This window comes from Takifugu flavidus, chromosome 7 (genome assembly GCF_003711565.1).
Source record: "Takifugu flavidus isolate HTHZ2018 chromosome 7, ASM371156v2, whole genome shotgun sequence".
In the NCBI taxonomy this organism is placed as follows: domain Eukaryota; kingdom Metazoa; phylum Chordata; class Actinopteri; order Tetraodontiformes; family Tetraodontidae; genus Takifugu; species Takifugu flavidus.
In genome coordinates this window covers 14,235,911-14,261,093 of record NC_079526.1, presented here as the reverse complement: position 1 = coordinate 14,261,093, position 25,183 = coordinate 14,235,911, and the positions used below count along the sequence as shown (strand labels likewise).

At 40.2% G+C, this 25,183-nt stretch overlaps 3 protein-coding genes across 11 annotated transcripts; 2 read left to right on the top strand and 1 right to left on the bottom strand.

The window, feature by feature from the left end:
- Positions 1 to 311: 311 nt before the first annotated feature.
- Positions 312 to 3,188, bottom strand: tm4sf4 (transmembrane 4 L six family member 4). Of its 2 annotated transcripts, none has more exons than XM_057039479.1 (5): positions 2,865 to 3,188; positions 2,299 to 2,388; positions 1,680 to 1,828; positions 1,403 to 1,596; positions 312 to 1,116 (listed from the first exon to the last, which is right to left on the bottom strand). In XM_057039479.1, the coding sequence occupies exons 1-5, from the start codon at positions 3,033 to 3,035 to the stop codon at positions 1,109 to 1,111; spliced, it is 612 nt and encodes a 203-aa protein (XP_056895459.1). In that variant the 5' UTR covers positions 3,036 to 3,188; the 3' UTR covers positions 312 to 1,108. The 2 variants fall into 2 exon arrangements, with proteins under 2 accessions (XP_056895459.1, XP_056895457.1); XM_057039477.1 differs by having other exon boundaries at positions 312 to 1,126; positions 1,410 to 1,596; positions 2,865 to 3,187.
- A 904-nt stretch (positions 3,189 to 4,092) lies between these two features.
- tm4sf18 (transmembrane 4 L six family member 18) lies at positions 4,093 to 15,107 on the top strand. Of its 7 annotated transcripts, XR_008951555.1 has the most exons (14): positions 4,097 to 4,298; positions 5,042 to 5,195; positions 5,269 to 5,422; positions 5,629 to 5,835; positions 6,295 to 6,447; positions 6,532 to 6,619; positions 6,849 to 7,020; positions 7,733 to 7,889; positions 8,162 to 8,344; positions 8,436 to 8,520; positions 8,605 to 8,700; positions 11,217 to 11,448; positions 13,171 to 13,239; positions 13,797 to 13,939. XR_008951555.1 is itself a non-coding variant. In XM_057039469.1 (12 exons), exons 1-12 carry the CDS (start codon positions 4,199 to 4,201, stop codon positions 9,216 to 9,218), a joined length of 1,695 nt encoding a protein of 564 aa, XP_056895449.1. In that variant the 5' UTR covers positions 4,093 to 4,198; the 3' UTR covers positions 9,219 to 10,654. The 7 variants fall into 7 exon arrangements, 2 of the variants coding, with proteins under 2 accessions (XP_056895449.1, XP_056895451.1); XM_057039469.1 differs by lacking the exons at positions 11,217 to 11,448; positions 13,171 to 13,239; positions 13,797 to 13,939 and adding an exon at positions 9,073 to 10,654 and having other exon boundaries at positions 4,093 to 4,298; XR_008951556.1 differs by lacking the exons at positions 11,217 to 11,448; positions 13,171 to 13,239; positions 13,797 to 13,939 and having other exon boundaries at positions 4,093 to 4,298; positions 8,162 to 8,359; positions 8,605 to 8,621.
- A 484-nt stretch (positions 15,108 to 15,591) lies between these two features.
- On the top strand, positions 15,592 to 22,775 carry cp (ceruloplasmin). 2 transcript variants are annotated; one of them, XM_057039468.1, is made up of 24 exons: positions 15,592 to 15,883; positions 16,183 to 16,427; positions 16,500 to 16,712; positions 16,830 to 17,003; positions 17,095 to 17,186; positions 17,326 to 17,488; positions 17,565 to 17,703; positions 17,796 to 17,935; positions 18,174 to 18,314; positions 18,408 to 18,452; positions 18,537 to 18,751; positions 18,919 to 19,069; positions 19,174 to 19,386; positions 19,489 to 19,693; positions 19,823 to 19,962; positions 20,075 to 20,203; positions 20,307 to 20,413; positions 20,522 to 20,577; positions 20,654 to 20,725; positions 20,837 to 20,928; positions 21,022 to 21,161; positions 21,230 to 21,286; positions 21,402 to 21,507; positions 22,330 to 22,775. In XM_057039468.1, exons 1-24 carry the CDS (start codon positions 15,726 to 15,728, stop codon positions 22,350 to 22,352), a joined length of 3,216 nt encoding a protein of 1,071 aa, XP_056895448.1. In that variant the 5' UTR covers positions 15,592 to 15,725; the 3' UTR covers positions 22,353 to 22,775. The 2 variants fall into 2 exon arrangements, with proteins under 2 accessions (XP_056895448.1, XP_056895447.1); XM_057039467.1 differs by lacking the exon at positions 22,330 to 22,775 and adding an exon at positions 21,744 to 22,204.
- The last annotated feature ends 2,408 nt before the right edge of the window (positions 22,776 to 25,183 follow it).

Genomic DNA, 25,183 nt, shown 5'->3' with positions numbered 1-25,183 from the left:
CAATATGTGGTTCCGGCAATAAATTGTCAAACTGAACATACGGCTGACGTAAAGGTTGAGCTTGAAGTATCTGCCAAATTTTTGTTGGTTGTTTTAATAGAATAAAAATATAGATATTTATCTGTATGAGAACAAAGTATTAGTAGTTTATGATACATCATTCTTTATCGATTTTAATGCACGATTGATTGATTGATTGATTGATTGATTGATTGATTGATTGATTCATTCATTCATTCATAATTTTTTTTTGAACATGCAAGTGAAAATAAAGACATATAAATGTGAGAGATAATAAGTAAGACCAGACAAAATGTTCCACATGCATTTTTATTATACATGTTAAAAAAAAAGAGAGTAGAAGTGTAACATACTAAAACTGCAGCTACAGTTCTTTAATCTCATCTGGAATTACAGCGTCATCCAGTGCTGCTCTCTGGTGCTGTCAGGTAATTAGTCCAATGCATACTTTAATGCTTTCTTGAACCATGATGATCGTATTTTCTCCCCAGTTATTTTGACTAACTGTGCTGTGTGATTATGTTACTTAGAATATATTTGTGTGATTAAATATTAATGATATACAGTATCTATTAAACGTTAAATAGCATGTAATCTGATCATCGACAGCTTTAAAACATAACAGTTCCCACATTTGTATCACAAGTGTCGACACGTAATGAAGAAATAAAATTAGCGACAAGAAATACCTTGTTATGAGACAATGAAATAGACAAACCCAGTTATTTTGTCCATTACCAGTAGATGGCAGAACAGTATATTTCATGAAGGCTTTGGAGCCAACATTGGCTTTTATGCAAATTTCTTTGTATTTAGAAAAACTCGAGCAAAAATTCTATTCCATATCATCCCCCCTTTTTCCAGTATGATATTCATCGGCATCCTGTACAGCACAAGTAAAATCATTTTAATCGAGTGGTTATTATTGGTGGATCGACATGGTAATCAATGAGCATTAGGCTGGAGAATTGAGAGCTCTGTCATTTCACAGGGGTGTTCAAAGAAAGGACACACAATGTAATCAATGAGCTCTTATGCATTAGACACTACTATAATCTTCAAACATATCTTCTGACTCTTCTGATTTTTAGACTGCTCCATCATTCTGAAACACACAAAACAATGAATAAATATGTTTTCTCTCTTACACCATGCATACTATAATAACCATTAATATTTTAACCTGAAGGGAAAATAATTGTATTTTCTGTAAGAGAATTTTTCTTGCAAATCCCTCACTTCTGTGAGAAAGTGGGCTGTTTAATCTTTATTTCTTACTTTTTTTCTTTACTTAATATTATTGTAAAATTAAATCCATGCATGCCTTCAAAATAAATGGCATTGCTACACATTCGACTGAAGTAACTGATCTTAACCTAACCACTTACCCCTCCACAGCAGCCACAGCAGTCCCCGCATAGAGCTCCCAGCAGGCCGTTCACCACCTGCACAGCACACAATGCTATCTGGATTAACCCCATGACCAGCAGCACCGAGAACAGAGAGAGATGCCAGGACACCACACCATCTGGCTCTAAACACCGTGACCAGTACGATGTGTTGGACAGGTAATCTCTGAAAAGGATGAAAAGTCAAATGTAAGAAAAGTCTACATAATAATTTTAATTTTTTTATTTATTTGTTCATATGTGTCTCACCCATTAGAGAAGGGCACACTCCATTCCCTGTGGGTCTCGTTTTTGAAAACCAAACACTTGGGTCCATGATTTATGGCCACAATAGAAATGATAAAAGAATAACCAGCTCCCAAAACACCTACACCAGCGAAGAGTATGGAACTCAGCATCTACATAGACAGCAAGAAAAGTGTATTACTTGAAAATACCCAATTCAAATGAATGACAATCCCCTAATAGAGTAATTAAAATTAGTTGGGGGGGGGGGGGGTGTTTATAATTCCAGCATTTATTGCCGTTTAAATAAGAGAAGCAGTGTATAGTTGTGTTTGCTTAAAATAAAGGAGAATAAACTTGACAATTTAACAAGTGACACACCGTGAAACCACTGACAGAGTGCAAATAAAACCACTGCAATGACAGTAAACCCTTGTATAAACAAGTTATTTGGGTTTTAGTCTATATATTTTAGTTGCTATCAAAGAACAAACATATGAGGTTTTTTCCCTCTTTCACTCCAAGTGAAACTATGGAAAGCTGCCAATTGCTGTCATAAATCTGTCCAGAAACTTTTCTAACTTTTAAGCCGCAGCAAATTTGTTTGATTTTTAAATGTGGAGTAAAAAATATTTTTCCTCACAGCAAATCTCCGTCCACAGCTTTCATTGCCACAGCAACCGCAGCAGTCATTGTTCTTCAAACCAAGAAAGACCAGAGCTGGGAAGATCATCTGTTAACCAGGTATGTACACACACACACACACACACACACACACACACACACACACACACACACACACGAGCATCAAACAGTTCAGCTTTGTTGTTCGGGATTAAACAGGGTAATACTGTACTATATATACTGTATCTTTGACATTACATAAAGAATAACATAAAATTAATTTTAATGTGCAATTTGTTGCAGATGTAATCATAATCATTAAGAATTTTTTTTAAATAAATATTTTCCTTTTCCTTTACTGTCCCTTCAAACCACAGTACAAGCTTGTAATAATACCTGGACTGTTGCTATTACATAAATTAATTGTTTTCTCTGATATTAACAATGAATGTGAGTTAATAGTATTGCTGTAGCCCCAAAATTGAAACATCAGAATACCTTTGTACTGACATAAAATATGCATAATTGGATCCACACCATTGCAGAATACTTTAATTATTGCCTTTGCCATTTCATTGTACTCACCAGCACTCCAGATCCAATAATACCTCCAAAGTACCAGACTTGCACTGTGATATTGTCTTTATCCACTGAAGTTCCACCAGGAAAGAAGAGCAAGATGTTACATAGCACACACACAATAGACAGAGGCAGCAGACTGATCCCCAGACACTTGGCAAAGCCACCTGAACACATTCTGACCCGAGTTCTTCAATCTCTTAATAGTACTTGAAATTCTCTTTTGGTTTATCTTTTGATTGATTTGAGATTAGAATCTTCTCAAATTTACTGAATTATCTGAATGACCCTTTCTGCTGCACCTGTCCAGAGTCTTTGGGTGGCTGATGCTCCAGGTTTGCCTTTATATCCCCCTCCCCACCCTACCTGTCTCTTATCATTTTGCAACAGCCAATTGCAAATTGGCTTGATCACAGACCACATTAAGGATAAAGGCCTCTTAACATCTTTATATCTATTAACAACTTAATCAATAATTCAAGTACAATATTTCAAAGGAAAATATAATGTAATTTTCTTTTGGTCATAAAGGGATGCATCCACCTCTGTCACCCACAAGTACACAGTCATTAATGTAAGATAACATACCTCTGTGTGCACAGATACACCGCTGAAGACAGTAGTTAATGTTCTACCAGGTGTTTTGTGTACATGGAGACAGAAAGGGAAGCGACAGACAGCTGGTCGATTTGTGGTTGATCTGTAGTGGGAACCGCTTTTGTGACAAGAAAGACTCCTTTATTAGTTCAGTGACTAAAACAGGGTGTAGTCAAAACATTCACAAACAAAAAAGGGACAAAAGGAATGCATAAATCATAAAAAAATGATGTTGAAAGGTTATCAATATGAAGTGTGACGCCCCCTGAGCTGTGGCGTTGTTGTACTTTGAGTGATAAAAAAGGCTAATAATACTAATTAAAACACATTATATATTACAACTACTACTACTAACAACAATAATAATAATAAATATTGGAATATTAGTATTTACTTCGAATATTATGAAGGACTACCTAACTGTATTGCAACTCTAATTTCTAGAGCCTTTCCACACAGAACATATGATCTGTAGATGTGTACATTTGAACATAAGAGTGGGCGAAAGAGTGTCAGTCCAGATATGAATATGGTCAGTAAATAGTGTAAATTGTGAAAACACTGGTATAGAAACAACTTGCTTTTGACGCAAATTGATCAATCGATAAAATCTGTCCTCTGTTTCTCTGGCTGCCGCTCCACTGCAGACTAACTCAATCGACATCCGAGTAGTCGATGTACAATTATAAACAGGATATTTTGCCCCGTATTTCCTTATTTTTTATGGTTATGGTGAAAACAAGATGGAAGCTGATTTGACTTTTTCTTCTCGACGGTCACCTGTGGTGAGTCTCCACGGCTGTGTGGCGTCCAGCCAACCCCTGGCTTCAAATATAGGACTGGGTGAGTAGAAAACGGTCCCACGCTCATCTTAAACTTTGTGAAATGAGAGTCCCATGGTAAACACGAACAGACAAATAGCAAAACCAGATATAGGTAACAAAATTCCTTCGGGTTATTCTCTATTTAGTGCTTGAATGTTGCCTCCAGCAACAGTACCTTAAGCAGTGAACTGGCTGCAATTTTAACTTGAAATAACGGATTGGTGTCACAGGGAACATCCATGATTATCACACAACTTTGTCAGAATGTCTGATGTAAAATAAGACCCATCAAATATTCTGTAACATGATTACTGTAATATTAATCATAATATATATTAATAATATATATTTTTACCTGCCAAATGGGACAGGCCGCACATTGACAGAACAGTTAATTAGTCAGACCAATCTGGAATTACATATTCCCACAGCCTTCATGATAACTGATAGCAGGAAGTGGCATCTGCAGCGCGCAGCTTCTTCACAATGGCACATCCATACACCCTGGTGATGGAGGGGCAGGTAAGAGGGAAACAATCCAGCAGAAGGACATCTGTCGGTTCCTTTTTGCAAGTAGGAAATCTTTAGAAATGTCCACACAGAGAGCCCCATCCATCAACTCATCGGTAGCATACACAAATGCTGCAGTGAGTGTATTTGGGCACATCGAGGCCATACACTCCTACTGAGCAACATTACGAATAGTTTAGGTGAAATTATGTGTGTGTGTGTGTGTGTATAACAGTATGTGTTTGTGTGCAGATATTCTGAAACGTGGAGGAAATGCAGCAGATGCTGCTGTTGCCATTGCAGCAGCGCTGGCAGTAACAGAGCCATGTAGCACTGGCCCCGGCGGTGATGCTTTCTGTTTATTTTATAACGGAGAGACGGGAGATATCAAAGGGATTAATGGCAGGTGAATGTCTCAGATTTCATAGTTATTGTTTATAATATAGAATGTTAAGCTGAGTTTCTGCTTTCGCCCATAGTGGCCGTTCACCCAGAGCTCAGACCCTGGACTTCATAGAAGGCCTCGGTTACACAGCAGAAGCACCTCCTTTACCTTTTGATGCCTTGAATGTGACAGTACCCGGGGCCCCGGCATGCTGGTGTGATACCATACAGATGTTTGGCAGTCAAAAGGTTAATTTCTTATTTTTTCTGTTGGACTTTGTGCCGGTAATTTACGGAATATTCAGGTATCATTTTTTCACACAAAGGAAAGTACAACCAAGATTTAGTTGGTCGTATGTTTTGTCATGTTCCATGTCAGAACAGGGACTTATATTTTCTGCAGAATGTTTTTTTCCGTGAGGTAATAAGAGTGTTTCCCCTTCCTGCTTCTCCAGCTGTCCCTGCAGGAGGTACTGAGTGGGGCAGTGGAGCTTGCAGAGGTGGGGTTTCCTGTTGCTGAGGTGACAACTCATCACTGGACGAACTGGGTTGCTGCCCTGAGAGACGCTGGGAAGGAAGTAGATGGAAACCTTCTGATTGATGGTCATGCACCAAAATCTGGACAGTTATACAAAAATCCTGCCCTGGCACAAACATTGAAGGTACTATAAAATCCTTAGAAACCATCATTTATACAAGCAAGAGTGCAATGCAATCCATCAGAGTCTTACATCGACTACACGAGAAAGTTGAAGGTAGACTGAAGGTTTGAAGAGAGGAGACTGGGCTGGAATGAGCAAGGCAGGAGTGAAAGTAAAACAGACAATTAGAGGGGATATAATGTGGTGGATTCCTCAGAGGGAAATGCAAACAGAGTGATGCTAGAGCCCCCCCCCACCCAGTATAGGAACAATAGAAGTGACCTCAGCGTCCTAACTGATAGTTTCCACCGGAGCATTACACTCATTCCTCAAACGTGACGTGTGTTTCTTCCTTAGTTCCTTAATAATTAAACCACACATTCATAAGGCTTAGCCTTCAAATCATGCCTTTATATCGTTACATATTTTATAGGCGTAATCAATGGAGGAGTTCTGGGTTTATGATTCATCTATCAACAGACTTTAGGTGAGGGTGGCAAATCGGCCTTTTACAAAGGCAGAGTGGCCCAAGCTATTGTTGATGTCATACGCCAACATGGAGGAGTCATGACCCTGGATGACCTCAGCAGCCATGACAGTGAGGTCATCACACCCATAAGCACGGATTACAAGGTAAAGTCAGTGACCTTAGATGCTGAAGCTATCTGGATTTTGATAACATGTTTAGCAGAGGGAATGACTCCATTGTGTGCTCAGGGTGTGCGTCTGTGGGAGCCTCCTCCTAACAGTCAGGGCTTGGCTGCCCTGCTGCTCCTCAACATCCTGGAGAGCTTTCCTCTCAAAGGTATTTAGATAAACAAAATACATTTCCATATTAGAGCTGCTCAAATAAAGGTTTAATTACCTGTTGCAAAATATGAAATGCAAAACCTCTGGAAAAGAAGATGGCCATTCAATGATCCCTCTTGCTCATCATGTGACAACCATTGCTTGTTTGTAATTGGTGTCCTGATGAGCGAATTTGTGTGTGTGTGTGTGTGTGTGTGTGTGTGTGTGTGTGTGTGTGGGTAAAGCCTTAGGCCACAACAGTTCTGACTACATTCATATTCTAGTGGAGGCACTTCGTTTGACTGTAACAGACAGTTTGAGTTATCTGGGAGACCCAGAGCACGTGACCATTCCTTTGGGAACTTTACTGGACAAGAGCTACAGCCAGAAGCGGGCACAGCACATCAGCATGGACAGGTGTGTGCGTGTGTGCATGTGTGTGTGTGTGTGTGTGTGTGTGTATGGGTGTGCACGTGTGTGTGTGTGTGAGTGTGTGTGTTTCTCTGTGTCATTTGGTACCAGTGTGTACCAGTTGTGCTCTGTTGACATTAGATAGGACTGTAGAATTTATTTCCCTCTGACCTTTATGTCCATCCCATCATACTCTTCTATGTTCTCCATTTTGTTGTGTGTGTGTGTGTGTGTGTGTGTTTTGGCAAACGTTTACTTACTGTAGACTTTGAACTAAAGTCTCGGGTTTTTTTAAAAAGTTTTTTCATTTTATAGTCCATATTACCTTTTTGACTAACGAGTGATAACATGCACGTGAGCACGGGCACATATGAACACAATGCACAATTATCTTGTTATGTAATTAAAACGTGTTATATCAATAAATATACATTACTCAGGATGGGCTTCAGTATTATTTTCTTACTATCAGTCTTGTCCTTTTAATTACTTAATTTAGCATTAAAACGTTTGCTGGCAATTTATTTACAATATTTCAAAAACAAGAAAACATTAAAAACATGTTGAGAAAGTGTCTTCGAAGCATAAAACGAAAATGCCATGAATTTATATGCACTGTTATAACCCAAAAACTTTAATCTCTGTTTTCTGTACATTTATTTAGCCTTGTGCCTTCTGCTTTTGTTCATTCTGCTGTCGTTTGTACGCGTACATGTAGGGCCATGGCAGACGTGGAGCCTGGACCGACGGGTGGAAGTGACACCGTCTATTTTTGCGTACTTGATAGACACGGCAACGCTTGTTCATTTGTCAATAGCAACTGCATGGGCTTTGGAACAGGGCTGGTCCCTAAGGATTGTGGATTTTCACTGCAGGTCAGTGTCACTGAAAGAGGATTTCTACTCTGTTTTATCACTCTCCTTCTAGGGTTGACCTATAGTGTGATTACACTTTGTTTCTTCTTATAAATACATGCGCTACAAGCCTGTAACACATAAATGTCCCATTATCATTTGATTTATAATTGCAGTTTAACTATTGCAAATAGGTCGGGAACCTTCTTTACACATCCTCTATTGAAATTATGATGAGCAAAGAATTCTAAAGAAACCTGTGTATTAAATGATGATGTTATGAAATCTCACAGAATCGTGGTGCATTCTTCAATTTACGTCGCAACCACTTCAATTGTGTGGCTGGAGGGAAGCGTCCGTATCACACAATAATGGCAGCACTTCTAACCGACTCTCCAAGCAGCTCGCAAAAACCTCGATTACTGGCCGCACTGGGAGTTATGGGGGGTTTAATGCAACCACAAGGACATGTCCAGGTATTCTAATGAGGGGTAAAGAGATATTTCTTTTCAACCTTATGAGTTCATTGTGGCATAAGTTATTTATTAAAGTTGCTATTGTGTTAAGGTGCTGTTGAATATGTTGGAGTTTGGAATGAATCCTCAACAAGCTCTGGATGCACCAAGAATTTATGTACACTATGACCAAAAAAGTAAGACCCCTTTTGAAACACCAATGCATGTATTACATATTTACGTACAGTAGATAACCAGCATAAACGTTTCTGTATGTCCAGCTGCACAGTGGATGGTCCATCTGGAAGAAGGCGTCCGCCAGGAGGTGGCAGAAGAGCTGATAAAGAGGGGCCATAAAGTCAACTGGCCAATCACAGGTACTGAATAAAATACAAAAATTGGCCAAATGTTTTATAATGCTTTTACCAAATGAGACAGTTCAGAAATGATTCATTTATTTGAGTGAATCATCACTGAATCATCACTGATGAGCTGGTGACTTGTCCAGTTCGTAACCCCCCCAGTCTGAGTGCAGCTGGGATGGACTTCAACCCCCCCTCTCACAATCCCACTTAAAGATAAAGCAGTAGATGATTGATGAATTCACTCATATTTCACATACTTTTCATTATATGTTAGGGAATAATTCTCTAATAATCAACATTATTGTTCCTCATATTAAGGTTATTTTTAAGTAAATCAAAAACCTCATTACATTTGTTCATTTGCCAATTCTTTCATGCACACAGGCCACAAGAGGTCACAGTTTGGGCGGGGACAAATCATTACAGTGGGCAACTGGTGGAGCCCATCTGTCAGTCAAACTAATCATCCGTCCAAGGTGCTGTGGGCGGGATCGGACCCCAGAGGTGATGGATGTGCTCAGGGGTACTAGACAAACAGTACCGACCACCCTGCCTCATCTGCATTCATAGAGGAACCATCCAAAATCTGAAGAGTGAAAATGGTGTCAGTGATCTGATTATCATTTTTAATTGGAAAAAAACCCAAATCAATCCTTATGCAGTGCAGGCAAACTATGACTGTCAATCATTTCAGTGTTTGTGGACAATTTTTCATGTCTCCAGGCATCATTTGCTTTTAACTGCACTTTTAAATAACCAACTGGTGTGATCACATCTGTGTGAGATCAAAATGGTCACTTTTAGTGGACAATTATCATATCAGCTTAACATGCATGCCGGGTGCTGCATGGTTAGTTCAGTCCTGAGATGTTTTTTCTGTATTTGATTTAATAATAAGTTAAATTAAGTGACTTCTTAAAGCAAAGTTTTATTGAATTTCATTGAAATCTGGACGTGAAAACATTTTGCATACATATGTAGTATGAAAAACTTGTGTGGATGGGGAATAATTCAGAATTCAGTGCCTAGCCAATGGAAAGGCTTTTTCGACCTGAGTATTTTTTGTCTCTCAAGATTATTTCTATTTTCCACTGTCATGAAAAAATTCTAGAGTCACAATTATCTCTGATTCTAGACAGCATTTACCATAGAAAGTAATTCTGGGAATTGTATTTTTTTGTGTGGGAATCTAATTATATTTCATGTAAGTGCTGAATCACCTTGTGCCCACTGTCAAAATACATAAGAAGTACTTTATTGTTCTTGATGATTATTTTTAATCTATACTCTACATTCTTTAATTGCTTATTGTAACATTTAACATTGTTAACATGTTAATCAGGCTTTTGTTTTGTTTTATATTTTACTGCTGAAAAAAAACACCTGCCTGTTTAAAGCTAACTGGGAGAGTACATGCTTTGATCAAGTATGTTGACCTTGACAACATACTTTAACATTGAGAGGGCTTGTAAATTCTGCAGCGAGTGGCACAGTCATAGTTGTCCTTCATCATGTCTTTTGCTGAATCATGGTAGACTTTTCACTTTCACTGTTGTTTGTTCAGATCCAAATCCTACCTGGTACCAAGTCAACCCCTGTAAGGAGCCATGTGTTAGGCTGTTTTCCTTAATAACCTTAATTAAACCTGGTTGAAACAGCTTGCTCATGCCCAGATCCAGATTATAGCAGAGGTTATCTGGATTTTCTGGATTCCAGACAGATTATGAAGCAGCACAAACAACATGCTGAGCATGCAGTTATGAGCAGCTCTGTTGGCCCTATTGGCCCACATAGAGATTTTAATGCTGTCACATCACATTATTCTTCCAATTCACTTTTTTTGTCTAATGCACATCTGGGTTGAACTAAAACTGTGAAAATATGGTAATTTTAACTCATTCTTCTTCATAGTCTTCATTTTAAATGAAAGTACTCCTGTGTGCAATAAAGGTGAGCAATCCTAAAATGTGTCTAGCATTCCTGACTACCAGTCATTTAAATTTTTCCTCCATGGAGGACATTTTCAAACCGGAATATCACCCACCCACCCACCTACATACTACATACTACTACTAACTACTTTTGCTCTCTACAGAGACATCTAGGGCTTTTCAATGATACCAAATATAAAGTGGCGGGGCTTTGGTACCTTTCGCTTCCTCTTTCTGGAGGAAGTTAAACTCATTCTTAGGTTGACTTCACAGCTCTGCACTGTTAGTTGGTAGTTGCAGATGTACTAGGTAGTGTAGCACCATGAGTTAGTATTTTATTCACGTTGGTTCCAATCAAATAGTGGCTTATGTCTCCCACTGTAAGTCAATTTGGACAAAAACATCTGCTAAATGACTAAAATGCATCTTAAGAAAATTATAAAATCAATTATTTTGAGAAGAATACAAAACACAATAAAACCAAATGGTAGCTGGAGGAAACACACACACACCCACACTAATGTCACTTGTTTTCATTTCCTGGCACCCCAGCTGCTCTGACACTTCCCTCCCCTCTTTCCCTCCTTGTGCTCTCAGCTCCATTCCAGTCCTCTCTTCTCTGCAGCTGTGAGTGTTATTTGGAAGAGAGATGTGTTGTTCGGTGGTTTTCGCCAGGTCTCTGGGCCTGGGCCTCCTGCCTCTGGCCCTGTGCTCCATCTTGGCCAACCTGCTTCTGTTGTTTCCTATGGGGGAACTCAGCTATGTCCAAGATGATCGTTTGTCCAATTTCATCTGGTACTCTGGTGGACTAGGAGGAGGTGGACTGCTGGTGAGGAAAGAAAACTTTATCACACTGGATTATTTTCTCCACATTATTATCTTGTTGACGGATGACTATAGTGTGACTGTTGATTTGTGAATCTTAAAGCTTTTTCCATGCAGCAGATGTCCTCCTACCATCTTTCCTATGCTGTAATGTGGCTGCATTCATAATCAAGGCTGCATCATTGTGTTCAAAATAATCTTATTTCTCACCAAACATTTGTTCTGAGCATAGTTATGTGAGTTGGTATCATCCAACCATAGCGCAAATTTTGACCTCTCATAGTATTAATAGTTTCCTATTTAGGGGAAGTTGGGGCATGATTGCATTTTTCCATGAGAACAATGGAGTGTTGTGTGATTTCCCAGCTAATCCGTCTGTTCTACATGTTGCTGATCTGATGGGTTTATGTGCAGACCGAGTAGAACGGAACTGTTCTGTTGGGCTAAAGTAGAAACAGAGGGGAGATTATGTTTCTCCAGACAACACTAACATGGCTGTGCAGTACACTTACTGCTCAGTTCTGTAAATGTTCACTCTCTTAAATAAGATACGTTGTTTTGTAGGTGTCTTGTGCCTCAAGGTTTGATAGAGAAGAAGTTCTTTATAGTCGGTGAAACAGATCTCCATAGCTGCAAACTACCCCGGGTCATTGTTTTTGTAAAAGCTGAAGAGAAGCTTGAGTCTAATTCGTTAATGAAAAGCTTTAAATTGTTTTATAGTGAGAACAACACTTTCTGTGTCACAATCAATGTGGGGAGAATACAAGAGAAGTGATCTGGAGGAGATCGTGTGATTTATGGGATGCACAAAAGCAATAGAACAGTTATTCCGACATGATGGTGGATTAAGTTTAGAGGTTCTTCAGAGAGATTGAATCTCTAAGGAGAGCCTGGAGAGCACGGTAGTTCCTTTTGCTGTGTTTTAATTACAGTATCATACATCAAATCATGTTTTTACGCCTTTGCCGTATTAAATTTTATGCTCTGGAAACCAAAGAGTCACAGAGCAAACTGAATTCCACTGAGCCTATTCTATCTTTAGCTAGTGCTCTTCCTCCCTGTTTTTCCTCCTCTATCCATGTGCACCTCCCTCGATATTGTCAACCCCCAACACACACACACATACACACCCTGTCATTCTTTGGATAGTGGTTTATGAAGGACATCCAGGATGTGTATGTAAGGATGCACATGAACATTGTGTGTATGAAAAACCTTGGGAACTTCCCCCCTCAGTAGGGATGTGATTTAAGGTCCTTGACCGCTGTGTGAGAGAGAGACAACACAGGAAACAGGAGGACTGACTGGAGGAGGAAAGAGCAAAAATTTTAAATAAACAGATTTAATTCTCAGATTCAACCCTTTTGTCCTTTTCAGCAAGGTTCTCTGAGCAGACTGCACAATTTATGCACTAATCTGAGTTCCCCACTGGTCTTGTCAGCAATTCTAAACATTCATCATATCCATTAGGCAACACAATTTTATCAAATTTGGACATGAGTGGTCACATTAACGTCAAGTACCGTATTTCCATGTTGCAGTTGTATTTATCACAAAACTATGGAGGCTATGATAGAATTCTGTTTTGCTCTGAATATTCCCAGTAAAACTTCTAATGGGGCAATCCAAATGCAAACTATCACCATGTTTAGGAGCTGAAACACAACAAAAGCAAAGAAAATTGAAATGAACTGAAACTCAGAAGTGCCCATTTCTGTGCTTCCAGATGTTGGTGCCAGCTGTTGTCTTTATCACCCTTGGGAAATGTAACTGCTGCTGGAATCAATGCTTAATGGTAAGGACTGCTTTAACTTTTTCTCTTCTGAAGGATCAGTGACATCTCATTCTTTAGAGATGCTGTATTAGTCCAGTACTTTCAGCAAGTTCAACTGGTTAAACATAATTATTGTGTCAAGCTGACATAATTGCGTTCATATTTCTGTGTGTCTTTTTTTGGTCATAGTAAATTTCAACTGCTGATTGTTTTCCCCCCTTGAAAATGTTTGTGCTTTATTCCCCTACTGGTTTTAAGCTAATTAATGTCGGCTTCTTGTGACATGGAATGCAAATTCTAATCCAGCTATATCAGTTAAACAGGGGACCCATTGTAAGGTAACTCTCAGCAGCTGCACTGTGTGTGCGTGTGTGTGCGTGTGTGTGTGTGTGTGTGTGTGTGTATGCACGTGCTGCAGGGCACGTGCTGTCATTTTCTCTGTAGCATAATGTATCTACAAAGTGTAAAAGCATTCTTTATGTAGTCTTTGTCTCTGTTTCACACATGCTTATGCAACAGCCATCCAAGAATGCATTCTTGTCCCACATCTCACTTTGTGTGTCTGTGTTTGGCTCTAGATGTGCGGTTCTGTATTTGCAGCTGTGGTCGGCCTGCTGGGATCTGCCTACTGCTTTGTCATATCAGGGTTCGCCTTGTTGAAGGGTCCCCAGTGCTTCACAGTTTTTGGATGGGAATACCCATTTAACGATCTGAGTGGCAGGTGGGGAAATAGCATGCTGCAGCCCACATAGGAGAATCCTTTTGATTCTATCAGTATCTGTTGTATTTACATTTAATTTTTAGCCATTTAGCAGTCGCTTGACAGTGAGAGACACAATCAAGCTACTATGTATAACTGCACAACCAAAAGTGACAATATTATATATTGTTCCTTTAGACTATAGTTGTATCAGCAACTGGACCCTCAGAATAAATTCACACTGTTCTTCTAAAATATCCAACTGTCTGGTTATCTTGATGTTTGTTATTTCTTATCTGTTGGGTAAAAAGACCTTTTTTTCCCGTTGCCATTAGCAGCTGTTTTCTCTTGTCTTCTTGCAGGTATCTCTTCCAGCCCAATACTTGGTCACGCTGTCTTCAACCACTTCATATTGTGGAATGGAATGTGACTCTGCTGTGCATACTGCTCGGTCTGGCTTCGCTGGAGTTCCTCATCTGTCTCCTGCAGCTGGGAAACGGTTTAATCAATGCTATTTTCCGTCCATGTTGCTACAAACAAGAGTATAGCCTCAATGCTTAAATAAACACACAGGCATATATACAGTAGAGGCAACAGAAGAGACACACTGGTATAGCCGAGGCCTCATCTGCATTGTTTCTGAACACAGGACAGCCATTCTGCTGGTGAACATGTCTTTTATATCACGTGCAGTATTTTATCATGGGCACCTGACATGTGCCAGAGTAAAAATTATATTTTTTTAAACCTTTAACTGTTACAAAATGGAGAAAAAAACAATCATTAAAACACAGGCAGCAGCTATAACAGAAACTGCCAGGAATTTTAGAAAGAATGTGTTAAATGTGCCTGCGCTGCTTTACAAGCACAACAACTACAGAACAGCTTTACAGCTCTACTTGTGTCTTTGCAAACACTGAATTTGGACAGTTTTACAGCTCCTCAGCTGACGAGATTGTTTTTACACACAAGTTTTTATCTTAAGTTCAAACCTTTATGTGTCATGTTGGAGTAAATCAGGATTATGACATTGTGTACTGTACATTTGTTTTCATTTCCAGAACCTTTTCTTTTTTGAAAGAAAATGTTTTCATTGCATCTGGTTGATGCTGGTCAGTATTGAATGGATATTTTATATATATTAGAGCCACATTTTTGTGCATTCTTGAATAAAATGTTATAATTCTTAGATCCTGTTGTCATTTAGCACTTTAAAAGTTAAAATCAGCATTTCTCACCTCCTGCACCTTTGGCTTATCTGATTCCCTCCTTTCATCCATATTGATTGATTCTTAGTTTGAGTGGAGTCTGTGTTGTGAGTCAATACGCTCCCTGTTTTGAAATCATTTTGTCCCTGAGTTTCCAGGGTGTCGTAATCCTCATCTGGCAGAACATCATCATTTTTGAGTAAGGAAAGCCCACAACAGTGTGACAGCGTGGAGCGGATTAAATAAATCCCCCTGTCAGCTCACTGGACCAGAATGGACACAAACATTAATTTCCTATGCATCCTGCCCCTGATGGATGTCAGAGAGAGAATAAAACTACCCGTTCGGTTAAAGTAAGGAGCACATTTGTTGCATTAAAACAGTCTCATGTTATGCAAGTCTGACCTGTTGACCAGACTATTAGGTTGTTGACCTTTGTTCTTTTTCAATGCCGTCACTGAGGGGGGTATAAAGAAACACAGAAGGGCTGGAGTCCGCAGACAGACAGACTCATCAGTCAGTTCCACTGTTTGGCTTCGGTCTCATCATCTGTATAAAAAGTATTATTCCTCTGAAGCAGTTGTGCTGGGGACCCCAGAATGCATCGGTTGGGGTTAAAGGGAGTGTTGCTTTGTTGTGCAGCAGTGTGTGTCTCTGGAATGACAAGAGAGTACTTTCTGAGAATAGAAGAGGTATCTTGGAACTATGCTCCAAGTGGGATGAACCTCATTCAGAACCGTACAGTGGACGAAGACGAGTAAGTAACCAAATATCTTTTAAAATCCATTGATGACTGTTTTGTTTTTTCCTTTGAGCACTTAATATCTATATTTTATAACTCACTTAAATTTGGTAACAGCAAAAACTCTATTTTAGGCTTTGACCAAAATTAAAAAAAATAAATAAATAAAAAACCGATAGAGTTTAAATCAAGGTTCACAAAACACCTTTGGAGTTTGAGACATCCAGATGTAAACGCGTCTGCAACCTGAACTTATAAATAGGTTTAAATTGATACAATTATTTAGGAAGGTTATAACGTGTTTCTTTCTACAGAGAAGCCTCTGTCTTCCTAAAAAGAGGCCCACAGCGAATCGGTCCCACCTACAAGAAAGCTGTATACAAGCAATATAGCGACGCCACCTACAGGACAGAAGTGACCAAACCAGGGTGGCTGGGCTACCTTGGGCCGCTGCTAGCATCTGAGCAAGGAGACACTGTGATCGTCCACCTGAGGAACACAGCATCCAGACCTTACAGCATCCATCCACATGCACTGAACTACAGCAAGAGCAGCGAGGGTGAGCATCGATGCCTCAATGCTACAATAAGTGCAAGAATAGACTTCACGAGTGTTTTACGTGTGTCTGCAGGAGCCTTATACCCAGATAAGACCGGGCCAGAGCAGAAGCGTGATGACCTTGTGCTTCCTGGTACCACGGTGACGTATGAGTGGACCCTAACAGAAAACCATGCCCCCACATCGGAAGACAGCAACTGTCTGACCAGATTCTACCACTCTCACGTCAACACACCCAAAGACATTAACTCTGGACTGATAGGGCCCCTCCTTATCTGTAAGAAAGGTGTGTTTGAACCTTTGAAAATGTAAACATTGTGAATATAGATGTACACATCTCATACAGTATGTACTGTATGTTATCATTAAGCACTGATTTGATGATGCTGGCTCCCAACTCCAGGAACTCTCGACCTACATGGAGACCACTCGGGAGATTATCAATATGCGCTGCTTTTCATGGTGTCTGATGAGAATTTCAGCTGGTATCTGGACGATAATATCAAGACGTACGTCACAAACCCAGCCAGGGATCTAAAAGATGATGAGGACTTCATTGAGAGCAATAAGATGCATGGTGAGGAAGGGCTGTCAATATGCCAAATACACCATAACGCACAGTGGACGCATGCGTCTACACTCTTTATTGATGCATGTGTCATCTGCAGGTATAAACGGGTTTCTGTATGGAAACCTGCCCGGCCTGAGCATCTGCCAGGGCAACAAGATCCACTGGCATTTGTTTGGTTTAGGCAATGAGGTAATGATGATGATGATGATGATGGTGATGAAGTTATTAAATGTGAGACTAGCTAGGAACTGGTGGATTCTATAGAAAAAGCATTAATATGTTTATTCAATTCCCCCTTTTTTGCTGTTTTGTTATCCTTTAAAACAAGGTGGACACCCATTCAGTCCATTTCCATGGCCAGATCCTGACGGCGCAGAACCGCCACACAGACACAGTCAGTCTTTCCCCCGGCTCCAGCACTACAGCTGAAATGATGGCTGACAATGTTGGACACTGGCTCCTGACCTGCACTGTCAACGACCACTTGATGGGTAAGGTCCCACAACACAACACAACAGAAGCCCACGTGTTCCATTTCCAAACACTTTGTTTTCTTGATTTGTTCAGCTGGAATGCAAGCCCTATTTGAGATCAAGAAATGTTTCCCCAATGTCCATAAACCACGACCTCACGGCGAGCACAGAACATTCTTTATAGCTGCGGAGGAAGAAGTCTGGGACTATGCTCCCACACCCACTGATGATGAGTTAGTTCATGTGCATATGTACACAGTAGTCCCATAATTCAGGACCATACTAAGAAATAACAATGTAATTCATATTTTCTGCACTGGTGCAGAGAGGCTGAGGCGTTTTTAACCAGAGGCAAGAACCGCATCGGGAGCCGCTATAAAAAGGTTCGCTATGTGGAATACTCGGACAACACCTTCATGACCAAAATGCTGAGGACACCAGAGGAGCTACACCTCGGGATACTGGGTAAATCAGAGTAGGCTGTGGCTTTGGGCTGCATGTTCATCATGTGACGTAATGAATTTAAGATAGCAAGGAAAGCAAGACTGAGTATGTTAAAAAAATGTAATCCTCATTTTAGTTTATAATTATGACATTTACTGTTACAATGAAACTATATTTACTTCCTTCTTGCAAAATTACTGTAGTAATTACTGCTGCGTCGGGTCAGTTGACTAAATATCTCATTCTAATGCATATTTAGGTCCGGTGATCCGAGCTGAAGAAAAGGACACCATCAGTGTGGTATTTAAGAACAAAGCCAGTCGCCCCTACAGTATGCAACCACATGGTGTTCAGTACAGTGTGGAGCAGGATGGGACGCTTTATTTCAATGAACTCGAAGGTTGCTAACTTGCACACAAATACACAATATGTTCATGGAATGTAAGTGAAGACCCTCCTCATCCCTTTTCTCCACCATTTCTGGTCTGCATAGAGTCCTACACAGAGAAGAGACTGAGGGAGCTGAAAAAACAGCCACGTGCGTTGAACCCTACTACCTCTAACACTCTGAGCATGTAAGCCCAGCATTTTTAATGGTCTTTGTTGAAATGTACGTTACCAGGAGTGGTGACCCCTCTCCCAGCTGCTCTGGTCAAACCCGGCTCAGTGTACACCTATGAGTGGACGGTTCCAATAGGTGCTGGTCCAGTGCAGGGCGAGGCTGACTGCCTGACTTATCTGTACTACTCAGCAGTCGACCCTGTTAAAGATACCAGCTCTGGGCTGGTTGGACCACTTCTTGTCTGTCGACCTGGATCTCTTAAAAAAGGAGTGCAGGTAAGAATCTCAGAACACACAATAACAGTTAAATATATAAATTAGTCTTGGGATTATCGAGCTTTCTACAACATGGCCAACTGCGCTATGATTGGCTTTCTTAGTAAACTTCTTTGGCCATGTAACATTCCTTTTCTTTTTTCTATTATTTGGGTTTTTTTGCATAGAAACACTATGATAAAGAGTTCCATCTCTTGGCCACCGTGTTCGATGAGAATCTGAGCTGGTATCTGGATGAAAACATTTTGACCTTCACCAGTGCTCCTACCACTGTTAACAAAGAGGATGAGGACTTCATTGAAAGCAACAAGATGCATGGTGCGAAGGACTTGTTTCCCTCACAATCCCTCTGAAAAGATGTGAAATATATAATCTGTCTGCACAAAAATCATCCACTTGGTGTTTTTCTGACTCTTTTCTAGCCATCAATGGGTTTGTCTTCAGGAGCCTTCCAGGTCTGACCATGTGTAAGGGCAATAAAGTAACATGGCACCTGTCAGGATTGGGTTCAGAGTCAGACATAAACAGCCTTTACTTCCAAGGGAACAGATTTATCTACCTTCAGAACAGGAGAGACTCTATCAATGTCTTCCCTCACATCTCCCACACTGTTACCATGGAGCCCGACAGTATGGGTATGCAGATTACAATGAGTTCATAAAGGACGCACAGGCTTCTTCTGTTCCTCATTGTGAGTGTTTATTCTGAACATGCTATGCAAAAAATATGTGTTCCAGGTCAGTTTGAGGTGGTGTCGCCTACAGTTTCCAATTATCGTGGTGGGATGAGAGCCAACTACACTGTGGAGAAATGTGGCTTATTTCAGCGTCAGAGTGAAATTATGCTCCATTCAAAGACCTACTACATAGCTGCCGTGGAAATAGAGTGGGATTACTCTCCCAGTCGCATATGGGAGACTGAGAACTTTCGTGGTCAGGAGAGGTACAGAAGCTCCTGAGTGTCGATCTGAATGCTTGGCACGTTTTCAGTGACACGAGCACTTTTACAGCACCAGCAAAGCGTATATCCATCTAAGGTTTTGCTAAATAACATCTCTCTCTCTTACTGCAGTCCTGGTTCTGTCTTCTTGGACAAGCAGGCTGGATTTATAGGGTCCCGCTATAAGAAGGTTGTCTACCGTCAGTTCACCAGTGACAAATTCACCAAGCAGGTGGAAAGGACAGCAGATACGGAGCACCTTGGAATAATGGGTATGGTTTCAGCTGGTGACGCTCCTCAATTTGTTTCTTTGGATCTCACATCTGTGTCACATTCAGCCTTATTTTCTGCTCTGTGGTTAAGTTTGCATTGTCTCTGATACAGGTTTAATGATTCACGCCAATGTGGGAGACAAAGTGAAGGTGGTTTTTAAAAACATGGCATCCAGGCCTTATTCAATCCATGCAAACGGAGTCAAAACAGACACGCCTGATGTATACCACACCAAACCAGGTACAGACAGACGGCAGGGCTGCAGACAAACACGGGAGTTATGAAGTTTCCCAAATAATCTCTTGGGTTACATATAAACATGGCATATATGTTCTCATTACAGGGGAGACTCATACGTATTACTGGTATGTCACAAAGAATACGGGTCCAACCACAGAGCAAGAAGAGTGCTCTGTATCAGCATACTACTCTACTGTTGATGTTGTCAAGGTACACACACACACACACACACACACACACACACACACACACACACACACACACACACACACACACACACACACACAATCACACTTATTTTCTCTATCTGCTGGCTAGGATCTATACAGTGGTCTGATTGGCCCCTTGATAATCTGTCGCCGTAGCTGGGCCAGGTGAGTTCTGCACATAAAAGGAGACCTTTAAGTCTTAGTTCAGAAGTACTGATATTCACTTTATTATGTGTTTCAGAACCCTTGGTATGAAGAAAGAAATAGAAGAGTTTGCCTTGCTTTTCCTGATTTTTGATGAGAACGAAAGCTGGTAACTAAATACTATTTTATGTGGTTATGATGTCAGAACAGTAGTGTGTATGTACTCATAGAAACAATGTCCTGTTGTTACATTGGTTCCGAAATAATCACATTACAACAGGTATCTAGATGAAAACATTCGAACACACATCAGGAACCCTCCTACAAATTTAAAGACCGACGAGTCCTTTATAGAAAGCAACAAGATGCACGGTGAGATAACATAGAAATCTTCTCGATAGACATTTTAGATATTTTTCACCATCTTAAGTGATCTAAAATGTGCGCCCATTTTCGTGTACGCAGCCATCAATGGACAAATGTACGGCAATCTCGATGGCTTGAACATGGAAGTTGGTGATAAAGTCTACTGGTACCTGATGGGAATGGGCACTGATGTGGACATACATTCTGTGCACTGGCATGGACACAGTGCTGAATATAAGGTATTTAACTCTAGACACACATGCTGAATCATGGTATAAGAGGAATATTAACTCTCTATCGCCTCTAGCTGGGTGGTGGTCCACATCGCACTGACGTGTATGAGCTATTTCCAGCAACCTTCCAGGTAAATTGAGTTTCTTTGATACATATATCGTCAAAGGTATTTAATTTTAATAACCAATACAAAAAAACATTAAAAAAGAAACTCAAACTTTTTTTTTGGATCACCTTTCTATCAGACACTAAAGATGCGTCCTCAGTACCCAGGCACATGGTTGCTCCACTGCCATGTAACAGACCACATTAAAGCTGGCATGATAACAACATATACTGTTACGGAAAAAGGTAAATGAATACAGTGATCCCTCGCTATATCGCGGTTCATCTTTCGCGGCTTCGCTGCTTCGCGGATTTTTTTTTTTTTTTTTTTTTACAGTGCCTCTGAATCCTGATTGGCTCAGGGGCTTTACTGTTGTCTAGAAATAAAATATTGACGCTGTACTGTATTGATTTTTCACTTGTCAACAGTTTTCGTTTCTGTACATTCTGCCAACTTTACGTTTGCATTTTTTCAATTGAAGACACACGTGTTGATAAAGAGGAGGAGGACGGACTAACACTTGGTCGCTTAGCACCATGGTGAGAATGGCCACTGAACTTCAGCGCACGGCACAAGAATGGGACCCTTTGATGAGTCGTTCATTGCAGTTCTCAAATATAATTGAAGGTGGCATATCCGTTTATAAAAATCTTCTTGCCCAGAAAAAGAAAGAGCGCCAACACTACCCATAACAATGTTCTTCTCTCGGAGAAAGACTAAGTAGAAACAGACGCTCCAGCGGAGCGGAGTCAGGACGCAGAGGCACAGCTGGGACTGGGAAATACGCGAGTGACAATGTTTCCAATCTTGTATTACTAGATTAAAATATTGTTTTAAAAAACAAATTTTGGTCTTTAAAACAGGTTTTGATGTTTGGTTTCATTCTACTGTTCAGTATTGCATTGTAAAATAATTAAAAAAAATAAAGTTGCTACTTCGCGGTTTCACTTTTCGCGTGTTACTTTTGGAACGCAACTCCCGCGATAAACGAGGGATCACTGTACATAAAAGTAAGGTAAATGTGAAAGGATGTCTAAATTTTAATGAATGATGTTGCTCTTTAACAGCAAAGAAGACGATATTTGGATAAACCGTTAAAGAAGATGGATTCAGTCACACCAGCAGAATTAACAATTCCTTTTACTTTCCTGTTATCTCAATGTATTTTACATGTAAAACTTAAAATACTGTGTTTGTTTTTTGTTTAAATCAAATGACACTGAAAAAGTAATGCAGGCTAAACCCAAGTAAAAATTAACATAAGTAAGACTGTTGAACAAAAATTGACCAGCAGGTGGTGGTATGGTGCTTCTAAGAACCCGAGGAGGACAAAGTCCAGTTGTCCAATGGAACTTATAAACGTCAATTTGATTGACTGAATACTATGATTTCTGAAATTGTATATTTGAAAACCAGTAGCTTAGTTTAAGCTACTTAAAATATGGTATGTAACAAAAGGTAAAATCAGAATTGTTGCATTTATCTTTTAGCAATAAACTTCACTGGAGTGACACTCTAGTATGCACTTTATACAACCATTCAATGTGGCAAACAGATAAGATAATCAAGCAGAAATAGATAAAAACAGATATTTTGTTCTGATTTTGTTTGTTTATATAGAAGAATCAGAGATGTGAGGATTATCTCACAGAAAGACACAAAAGAAAAGTGCAGATCATTGTCTTAGCAGCCACTTGCAGTCCTCCATTAAGTGGAAAGGAAATGGAATTCAAATTATTCAGACAAAGGAATGGAGCCACTAATGCCTGCTCTGATCTAAACATGTGATGAATCTCAATGACGTATGAGCAGCTCCGTGGATTCTGTTGGAGAAACTACGGTGGCTTCATCCTGCAAAAACGCCTGCAAAAGCATAAACACCTTTTAGTTAAAATTCGCATAGTGCCACCTGAGTGATGATTATCTTATCTTCTAAAACAAGTAGATCTCTGTGTCCATGCACACACAAACACAGGAGGGCAACCTTTTTCTCCCCTCCGATTTCACTTTAAGTATCTCAGGTTTCAAGCGCCTGACTGAGTTCCTATCAAAAGAGAACAAAGAAAATATTTCACAGCATTCTTTTTGCATTTACATTGCTTTTTGAAAGCAGCACAAATAATAAAACCATGGTGAATGATTAAGGTGATATCAGGCATAAAGATCAAGGTAAAATACATAAAATTTAAATACAATTTTGACAGAAGCCAAAATCCGGCGGCACAGCCTACTATTAATAATCACCAAGTTCACAACATAAAGGTGTCCGTATCACTCTCTGCTGCCTGACAGTTTCGCCTTTTCTGGCTGTTCCTGGAAACAAGCCCTTTAAAGACTAATCTTCTGCAACATCAGCATGTTGGGAGCAGATGTCTGCTTGTGACTGTGGTCATATTTCTCTCCCACACCAAGCTCTCTCGGTAGAGTTGACACAAGCTTAATTAATGAGTTGATAACAGCAGATGTGTTAAAAGGAACATGGAGACAGATATAAATTCCAAATGTGGGCCCTAAAGTGGCTCACAGTGTGTTGCTAAGAGATTTACTACCACAAAGTTCACCTGGTGATTTCTTTTTTTCTGAGTGACTCCCATTCTCACATCAGTGTGAGCTCTCCGGCATGTGGTGGGACACAAACAAGCACTCTAACTTAATAAAACAGATGGTTCCCGAAGGCTCTGCTTCTGCTTCCAGTGAAACTTCAAGATTTAAGAGTCAGGTTGAATCAGGAAAAACTTGGCTAATAAATCTCAGTGCGACTTTATTGGTCAAAAACACGGAGGTGGTTTGCACCCTTACGGAAAGTGCGCCTGCGTGAGTGCGCGTGCGCGTATGTAACAATAAATTAGACAGAATCCATTTTAGAATAAATTGTCTTGAGCTTATTTAACACGAAAAAAAAAACCTTGGCAATATAAGTTAAAATAAAAACATTGTCCACTGGGATCACATGACAGCAAAAGTGGCCCCTAACTTCCGACTTAAAGGCCTCAAACCGATTCCTCCCGTTTGGACACACGCGGATACCCCGGAGTGACGGAGAGACGCTGAATACGCGGGGTCCTGGCCACGGTGCGTAAATGAGCACGCGTAAAACTGAAGTCCCGGATTGTGTGAATCCTCGATCATGGGGAAGGAAAGAAAGTTAACGTTAATAAACGCCTACCGAGAGCGAATGGGAGCCTGGAAGGTAAGAGTGTGTGTGTGTGTGTGTGTGTGCGTGCGTGTGTGCGCGCGCGCGCGCATTCAGCTTTGGGGCAAGTCTGTCACCAAAGTATGGTGACTCCAGGGTCAGATGTATATTTTGTGCAGCGTGTTAGTTGGAAAAGTGAGAGGAAACACAAAGTAAAGGGCAGAATGCAACATTGTGACTCATAGTTAATAACTTAGTGACTCTGCTGCTGCTTAAATTAGACACCCATGCTTGAACAGTTTGAGGTCAGTGGAGCTGCAACCACAAGTTCACCTCTAATTTAGGAACTGCCACTTAAATTAATTGCTTCACCAAATATTCACCTGGACTTGCAAATAGAATACAAAAAGTCCACCCATGGGAAATTCAGACATAATTAATTCGCATTATGGTGGAAAAAAGAGGAACATGGGAAGGAAATATGATCAGTTCACCTTTATGTAAACAGCGAGTCTGAACCCAGGGAGCAGCATGTGTGAATTCATAACGCCGACTGCATAAATAAAGCCTGAAACATCTTGGAAATCATCCACCTCTGAGCACGATAGAGAAAAGATTATATGTATCACCGCTGCAGTCCAGGAATAACTGGATGAAACATGCATCAGATCAATAATCACTCTGTTCTCAGAAACATCTATCTGGAAGGTTTTTGCCCTCAATCTAACTAAATATGATCATTTGCTGTCAAATAAGTACAATTTTCTTTTGAGCTGTTGGTAAATATT